The sequence below is a fragment of the Lolium perenne genome, chromosome 6, assembly GCF_019359855.2.
Source record: "Lolium perenne isolate Kyuss_39 chromosome 6, Kyuss_2.0, whole genome shotgun sequence".
Taxonomy (NCBI): domain Eukaryota; kingdom Viridiplantae; phylum Streptophyta; class Magnoliopsida; order Poales; family Poaceae; genus Lolium; species Lolium perenne.
The window spans coordinates 17,241,735-17,250,630 of NC_067249.2; the positions used below are offsets into that span (position 1 = coordinate 17,241,735).

At 47.5% G+C, this 8,896-nt stretch overlaps 1 protein-coding gene across 1 annotated transcript; it reads right to left on the minus strand.

The window, feature by feature from the left end:
• Positions 1 to 848: 848 nt before the first annotated feature.
• LOC127308737 (ABC transporter F family member 1) lies at positions 849 to 4,833 on the minus strand. The gene is made up of 5 exons (XM_051339639.2): positions 4,577 to 4,833; positions 3,591 to 3,664; positions 3,306 to 3,516; positions 2,942 to 3,176; positions 849 to 2,214 (listed from the first exon to the last, which is right to left on the minus strand). The coding sequence occupies exons 1-5, from the start codon at positions 4,775 to 4,777 to the stop codon at positions 1,154 to 1,156; spliced, it is 1,782 nt and encodes a 593-aa protein (XP_051195599.1). The 5' UTR covers positions 4,778 to 4,833; the 3' UTR covers positions 849 to 1,153.
• Between the last annotated feature and the right edge of the window lie 4,063 nt (positions 4,834 to 8,896).

Below are 8,896 nucleotides of genomic sequence, written 5' to 3' on the forward strand. Positions count from 1 at the left end.
CAATCGCAGCCGATGCCACGAATAGGCCTTGCCCAGGCTCTGTGAGTGGGCTAGCTCCACTATAATTATTTGTTCCATGTCAGCTACCCTTAGTTCCCTTTATGTCATAAGTCTTAGAACATGAAAAATACTCTTAACTCTTTGGGCATACTGGTTTTCAGTATGTGTGTGTGGGTGTGTTTCCTTTTGAGGTAAGTATGTGTTTTTTCAATGGGAGGGAAGTATATGTACAGTTCTCTTAAGAGCGGAATGAAGTATACATAGATGTCTTTGAGAAAATAAGTACACATACTTTGTTAGCTCTTTATTGATGATGAACTGATCTACTAAGATGTTTACAGGAATTGTGACAAGATCATAGAACTGTAGGAGCCAAAAATCGCATCCTGGATCAAGATAAAGATTGAGTCCTTTTGAAGATTTTCATCTTCTTTATCCAAGCTTTTTTTTTCCTTCATCGGCACAGAAGAGTTATGGGGGGCAAACAGAGAGAGTCTGGAAAGTAATGTGAAGCCATTTGTGCCCGGTCATGGATGCACAACTTAGCTTCCAGCAACTGAGAATCAGATCATGTGGCTTTAAATATACAAATCACATATATTTTATCCTTAGCCATCTGTCATGGTTGTATCTATCTAGCCAGATCTACATCTGCATACTCTTGTCATGGCAACATATTCTACCAGGTAATTACAGCCCATGTACAGTTTGTTGTCAGATTGGTCAAGGAAAAATGGTATAGCTGCAATTTTCTGCCCAATGTCAGCGCATAGTAGAAGACCTCCGCTCTTGCTAAGAACCACACATGATGCAACAATTAACCACCCCATAGCAACAAACACAATATCTTATTCGTAAGTCACAAACCACACCATACATAACATATATTAGACATGCAAGATTCAAATGTTCATGAATACTGTTGTACAGTAACTTATTCAGGTTACACGCATCTGATTGGTGCCGTGTCGTGCCGCCCATACATAAGGTAGGCAGCATACTACCAACTATCAGCATCATCCGTCATAGCATGCACCGGATTCCTTCACGGTAACCACAACTCAACACCTAGGTAGCTATACATCTTCTCACCTCAATACTAGCTAGCTCGAGCATTCATCAGCGGACACACTCAAGTAACCCAACTCAACCCTCAGTCCTCCGACCGGCCGGACTTGCTCCTGAGGTGCTCCTTGAACTCCATGATGTCACCTCCCCACCGCGTCACTGCCTGATTCTCGCACACCCAGATCTCCTCCGCCACCTGGTTGATCAGCCGGAAGTCGTGGCTCACCAGCACCAACCCTCCGTCCCACTCCCTCAGTGCCTCCGCCAGTGAGTCGATCGTCTCGATGTCCAGGTGGTTTGTCGGCTCATCCAGCAGCAGCAGCTGCGGCTCCCGCCACGCCAGCCATGCGAAGATCACCCGGCTCCGCTGCCCGTCCGACAGGTTCCGCATCGGCATCACCTGCGCCTTCCCCGACAGCCCGAACCTGCCAATCGCTGCGCGCATCCGCTCCTCCCCGTTGCCCGGGTACTCGTCCATCATGTACTGCAGCGCCGACACGTCCAGGTCAAGCTTCTCTGCCAGGTGCTGGTGGAACTGCGCGATCCGCAGGTGGTTGTGCCGCCGCACCATCCCATCCAGTGGTGCCAGCTCCCCCGTCATCAGCTTCAGCAGGGTGCTCTTCCCCGCCCCATTCGGGCCTACCAGCGCCACCCTTGAATCCAGGTCCACCCCAAAGTCCAGCTTCCGGTAGATCAGGTTCTCCGGTGTGTACCCAAACGTCACCTCAACAAACTGCAGCACCGGCGGCGGGAGCTTGCCAACATCTGTGAAGCGGAACGTCAGTATTCTGTCCCTGGCGACCTTCTCCGTTAGCCCACCGCGCTCCATCTTAGCGAGCGTCTTCTCCTTGCTCTGGGCCTGCCGTGCCAGCTTTGCGGACCCGTGACCGAAACGGGCAATGTACTCCTTCATCGAAGCGATCTGGTCCTGCTCCCACCTGTACTGCTTCATCTGGTTCTCTTCCAGTTCCGACCGTGTCTGCACATACTGGTCAAAATTGCCAGTGTACAGCTTAAGCTTCCTGTTCTGCATGTGGATGATATTCGTACATACTCCATTCAGAAAATCTTGGGAGTGTGATATGACAACAAGTATACGGTCGAATTTCTTTAGTGTTTCTTCCAGCCAGACACATGCCTCAAGATCTGCAAAGAATCACAAAGCTTTAGTTTTCAATTTTTCATACAAGCATACTTATATAGTTATATTTGTTCAGAGATTGTATAATGAGTATTTATCAGTCAGCCTCAAAAATGTCTCAGCTTAGGGAAAACAGGCACATCGCGGGTAAGCAGTAATCGTGCTATTTACAAAAACGTTACTACACATGTTAAAACATATTCATGGCACACCCAGGTACCTTAAGTTCTGCTGCCCCGCTGCTCCTACAGCTAGGCACCACTACTGAAGGTACATATCACTGTTCATCATAACAAATGAAGTGATGCCAGAAGCTTTGACCAAGGAAAATTAGAGACATTTACAACTACGAGCTCATCATACACCGGGGAGAAAAAATTCAGAACTTATGTTCCTTCTTTAATCTCAGTAACAATAGACCTCCCTTTTCATATGGACATCACCTAGAAATTCAGCCTAAACTTTGTTCTGAAGATATAACCCTCAAACAAGCATAAGGGGGATGCATTCATTGACACTCTAAGTCAAATTGTAGATATTGCATTGGATTAAATACATGGTTCGGCCAAGAAGTGTGTCCCATTTTCACATTCAGAATTGGCCAATGCTGCACATCTAAAAGGGCTGAGACCTCCTAAATTCGGTCACAGGAAAAACACGCTATTTTGTAATAATACACAGAAAGCACCAGATCGACTTTACTTGTAACATGTGGGTTACACAACAACTCACCGAGATGATTGGTAGGCTCATCAAGCAAAAGGATGGTCGGATTCATGAAGAGAGCTCTTGCCAAAGCAATTCTCATGCGCCAACCGCCAGAAAAATCCCTAGTTTTCTTGGCCTGCATCTGCTTGTTAAAGCCTAAGCCAAACAAAATCTCAGCAGCACGCTTCTCAGCGGTGGATGCATCAATAGCTTCTAACCGCTCATACACGCGCTCCAAAGCTTCACCTCCACCATCATCCTGAATTATGCCAGCAAAGACATTTGTCAGAACACCTTCATAAAGTTTCAGCTTAAAAGTACAGAACAGCAGAAAGAACAAGTTAAACAACATGATGATAACAACATATTTGATTGATTGGAAACATACTTGAGCAGCCAAAACTTCAGCTTCCTTTTCCAGCTTGACCCTCTCCTCATCACAACTAATGACCGCTCCGAGCGCAGACATGTCTGAAGCCTCAATCTCGTGGCTGAGGTGGTATATATCCATGTGCTCAGGAATAGGAAGCTCTCTGCATCCTATTGCTTTGAGAAGGCAAGACTTTCCACAGCCATTCAGACCAAGCAAACCATAGCGCCTGGGATGGAATAAAACCGATTAAACAAGATCACAGAAGCCAGATGGTTGGGAAAAGTGGCATTATTGTAATACCTGCCGTAGTTGAGCTCTAGCTCTGTGTCAACGAGTAGATCGTGGCCGTGGAATGTCAAAGTGAGAGACTCTATCTGCAGGTGGGGCGTTCGACATAGAAAATTGTGTTAGATCATATCATGTACTATTAGTGGGAAAAAATACAAGTTAGCAGGCATATTGCAGAGAATGAAGGGCGCGAACAGCACTTTATATGACTCTGACCCTGAGGGTAAGAGGGGCATAATGTTATATGACTGACCGTGAGCCAAGAGTTAGGACCTACTCCCTCCTTTACATAATTCTTGTCATGTTTTTTGAACTAAAACCACGACAAAGAATTATGGAACGGAGGGAGTAGTCCCCTAGGATGAAAAATAACAGAAGTATTTCAAATCAGAACACTGGAAAAATGCATTAATCATTTCATGGAAGAAAAAATCCTAAGGATTATAATCCTAAAAATATCCTATGAAGATCCTACCATAGAATCCGAAGAGGGAACCTAAATGTGCTGTGTTAGACGATGAACCGGATCCAGTCCAGCCATGGACAATTGCAGAAAATGGTATAATATCCCTGATCTAGGATTACTGATCTGGTTGGGGCATCTATGGCAGTAGAAATATATTACTACTGAGAGTACTATATTGCAGAAAAGAAATTGTCATACTATATTGCAGAATCTGAGACCGAAGAGGGGGCATAATTTAATAATCAATGCAACGAATCAGGCCAAGCAAGGGGTGTGCTTATGTATTGCTAAGAATCAGTAGCAGACTCGACCAGTGAATTACTGGCTCTGTTCTGTTCTGTTCGTTTCTTATCAGATGGGGCGAAAGGACTAGTCTTTCCGGGGATGAGGCCATAATCTAGAATTCGGGGAATATGCACAGGAAGGCGGGTGAGAACGGATGATGCATCTAATTAACGCCAATAATATTCGAAAGATATAATCTGTAACAATAACAACAGAGTAAGAGGATGGGCGGCGCGGCAGATCTCACGTGGATGTCCCTGGAGAGCGGGTGGGAGGTGAGGACGGCGGTGCAGGTGCGGTCGGAGAGGTGGACGGCGGCGAGGGCGTCGGCAGCGGCCTTGGTGGAAGAAGAGGAGGTCGACGAGGAGGTGGGCACCTTGGCGCCCCTCTTTGCGGCGGCGGCGGCCTTCTTCTGCGCGGCTTTCTTCTTGCTGGCCTCGGACACCATGGCTGGCCGGTGACGACTGACGAGCGAGGCAGGGAGAGAGGTGGCGCCGGCGAGGGGTTGCCGGAGAGGAAGAAGGAAGGAAGGATGGTGTCGTGTCGTGGTGGGCTTTGGCCTTCCTTCCAGAAACGTCTTGTACTTCGACTCGTCGACACAAATTGCCGACTCGTGTTGGGCTTTCCTCTTCTTTTATTGTAAAGCAAAGCTGGGAGTGATAGTGATGGGCCGATTTTCGATCCCTCAACTACTCGCCACGCGTCCACCAAAGCAATGCAGAAATGACTTGGTAGGTGTCCAGTTGGTATGCTCCACCTAAATCGCCTAATTTTCTAAATCCAGTGTACTGTGTACAGTGTGTACATAATGACACGAAGACGGTCATTTGCTTAATTGCTTCGACCAATTAGTACGAAACCACGGTTGCAAGTCGAGGTGTCATGACCCAAATCACCTGGCGAAGTGCCTTTAACTCTCAGTATACTGCATTTCTACGTTGCTATTTTATCGCGTTGTGCTCATTTGTCGATCTACCATCCAACGGCAGAGACTCCTCCAACATCGCTATTTAAAATCCGACAAGATAACTTTAGGGCATGTACAATGCGGATGCTAGGGTTGATTTCCTAATCGTTAGTTTCGATTCCCTGCCGATCGGGGGATTTTGCCCAACGTCGCTGCTAGTTGTGACGTCAGCACTCCGTATTTTGCTCCACGGAAGTTACTGTTTTTTAGCGACAAGAGCGCTCAAACAAATCTCCCCAAACGCCTCAATTAGCGACTCCGTTGGAGCGATGGACTCTTGCATGGAACGCTAGGATTGCATTCCTTTTTTTCTCTCTCCCTAAGCGCCCAGATGATTGTACATGCCCTTACACATGTCACTTTAATCTCACATCCGTGTTGTTTGGCTTCCTCCTCCTCCTCCTCCCCCTCCCTCCCTCCATCCCTCCCTCCCTCCCTCCCTTCCTCCCTCTCCCTCTCCCTCTCCCTCTCCCTCTCCCTCTCCCGTGTTCCAGTTTAACCCTACACACCTCTATTGAAGTGTGGTGAAGCATTCCTCTTTAATCGACTATGTTAGTGAAATTGATCCATGAAGTTAGGCTTACTTTATGTTGCTCTACTGAATTCCGTCGATAGTTCTTAGTTTTGAAACTTAGTCATGTCAATTGGCACTAGAGCTTGCAGTCACGGATGAGACCGATATTGTCGAAGAGACACTAGCAACCTAGATCCTACCGGTGTCGACTGCTTCATTCTTGATTTCCCTTACTCGTGATGTAGTTCATCCTCGTCCTTCACGGGTTGCTCCCTGGAAAAGGTATTGTGAACCCTGAACTCGTAAAGGTTCGGCAAAATGAAACCTGAGCTCGAAATCCCTAGTGTTTGTACCCTAAACTATGCAATCCCGGTCTATTTTGAACCATGTCCAGTTTTCCAAAAAAAAATGAATAAATTTCTACTCCCACTGACTAAGACGGCCCACACGTCATATGTATCATCTACCTTTGGTTGTGCATCCACGATTAATGAAAATGGTGCACGGTGTGTGCTAGCGAGAAAGCATAGGCATGGACTCCCCATGGCCTCTACGACACCGACGTCACCCACACATAGAGCCATAGGCATGCTCCTTATGTGCATCTGCAACATGGGTGGCGTTGGGCGGCATAGGGGGCGGGTCGCAAGGGGACATCCTTAACGGCGCAACAACGACGTAGCGGGCGGGTCGTAAGGGCGGCGCACGGGTGGGTCGTAGGGTGGCGGCGCAGAGACATCGAGCAGACGGTAGATACAACACAACTCCTTGTATGTTGGGCTAGCTGTAGTTGGTGGCGCCATCTTCGATGAAACATTGGATGCGTCACCAAACGGGAGTTGGAATCGAGATTGGGTAAGGTAAGGGAGGAGAAAGATTTTAGGAAAAATTTAATCTTACAAGTAGGGTGCACATGTCAGTCCTAGGGCGTGCAATCCCGGCCGAGATTTTCATATTCCCGGTTCGCCAAACATGACTAAGGTCCGATTTAGATCAGAATTGTATGGCTGAGGATACAAACGACAAGGATTTCAGATTTGAGGTTCATTCTCCCAAAGCTTTACGAGTTTAAGAGCGTCTACACTCCCGTCCCCTAAAGCGTCCCTCAAAGCTATTTGGGGCGCGCCGGACAAAAAAACGCTTCCAGCCGCGTCCCCCAAACCCCTTTTTTGTCCGGCGCGCCCCGATACGGTGTCCGGCGCCCCGAGGCCGTCCTCGTCCCACAGGGGACGCACCGGGCAGGCCGGACACAACGAAAAGCGAGGCGAAGCGACGCGGGCTCCCACATGTCGGCGAGTATTTGCATAAACCGTTGATTCGCGCCTTTTTTTCTCGTCGCTCCTTCCTTCCCGCGCCTCCTGATGTCTACTCATGCTTCTATTCCTGTAGACAGTGTTGGGCCTCCAAGAGCAGAGGTTTGTAGAACAGCAGCAAGTTTCCCTTAAGTAAATCACCCAAGGTTTATCGAACTCAGGGAGGTAGAGGTCAAAGATATTCCTCTCAAGCAACCCTGCAATTAAGATACAAGAAGTCTCTTGTGTCCCCAACACACCTAATACACTTGTCAGATGTATAGATGCACTAGTTCGGCGAAGAGATAGTGAAATACAAGTAATATGGATGATTGTAGGTAGTAACTGCAATCTGAAATAAAAATGGCAGCAAGCAAACATGTAGCAGAATTTGTTGGAAACGGTGTTTCAATACTTAGAAACAAGGCCTAGGGATCATACTTTCACTAGTGGACACTCTCAACATTGATCACATAAATGAATAAATAAATTCTACTTTCTACACTCTCTTGTTGGATAATGATACGTCTCAAACGTATCCATAATTTCTTATGTTCCATGCTAGTTTTATGACAATACTCACATGTTTTATACACACTTTACATCATTTATATGCATTTTCCGGAACTAACCTATTAACAAGATGCTGAAGTGCCAGTTCCTGTTTTCTGCTGTTTTTGGTTTCAGAAATCCTACACAGGAAATATTCTCGGAATTGGACGAAACAAACGCCCAGGGTCTTATTTTTCCACGGAGCTTCCAGAACATCGAAGAAGAGTCGGAAACGGGCAGCAGGGGGCCCACATCATAAGGCGCGCGCAGGTGACCCCCTGGCCGCGCCCAGATGTGGGGATGGAGCCCCCTGGCCCCTCCGAGGCTGCCCTTCCGCCTATATATTACCTCTGTCGCGAAAACCATAAAAAGAGAAGCCACGAGACGAGAAAAGTTACGCAGCCGCCGCCATCGCGTAGCCAAGTTCGGGGGACAGAAGTCTCTGTTCCGGCACGCCGGTGATACGTCTCAAACGTATCTATAATTTCTTATGTTCCATGCTAGTTTTATGACAATACCTACATGTTTTATTCATATTTTATATCGTTTTGATGCATTTTCCGGAACTAACCTATTAACAAGATGCCGAAGTGCCAGTTCCTGTTTTCTACTGTTTTTGGTTTCAGAAATCCTAGTAAGGAAATATTCTCGGAATTGGACGAAATCAACACCCAGTATCTTATAATTCCACGAAGCTTCCAGAACACCGGAGAGGGGCCAGAGGAGAGGCCCAGGGCCACCACACAAGGTGGCGACGCGGCCCAAGGGGGGGCGCCCCTGTTGTCTGGCTGCCCCAGACCCCCTCCGACTCCGACTCTCCGCCTATAAAAGCCTTCTTGACCTAAAAACTTTGGAGGAATAAGCCACGGTACGAAACCTTCCAGAGCCGCCGCCATCGCGAAGCCAAGATTCGGGGGACAGAAGTCTCTGTTCCGGCACGCCGCCGGGACGGGAAAGTGCCCCCCGGAAGGCTTCTCCATCGACACCATCGCCATCTTCATCACCGCTGCTGTCTCCTATGATGAGGAGGGAGTAGTTCTCCCTCGAGGCTAAGGGCTGTACCGGTAGCTATGTGGTTCATCTCTCTCTCTCCCATGTGATCTTTATGTGATCATGAGCTTTGTGATCTAGTTGAATATCATCTATGTGCTACTCTAGTGATGTTATAAAAGTAGTCTATTCCTCCTTCATGATGTAATTGTGACAGTGTGTGCATCATGTAGTACTTGGTATAAGCTATGA

What these genes read in the sequence shown, in the direction of transcription:
- LOC127308737 (XM_051339639.2), bottom strand. Translation starts at nt 4,777, where the DNA reads ATGGTGTCCGAGGCCAGCAAGAAGAAAGCCGCGCAGAAGAAGGCCGCC. An exon ending in CTGAAGTTTTGGCTGCTCAA is followed by an intron (nt 3,177 to 3,305) that starts GTATGTTTCCAA and finishes GGCATAATTCAG; the next exon opens with GATGATGGTGGAGGTGAAGC. An exon ending in TGAGCCTACCAATCATCTCG is followed by an intron (nt 2,215 to 2,941) that starts GTGAGTTGTTGT and finishes GATTCTTTGCAG; the next exon opens with ATCTTGAGGCATGTGTCTGG.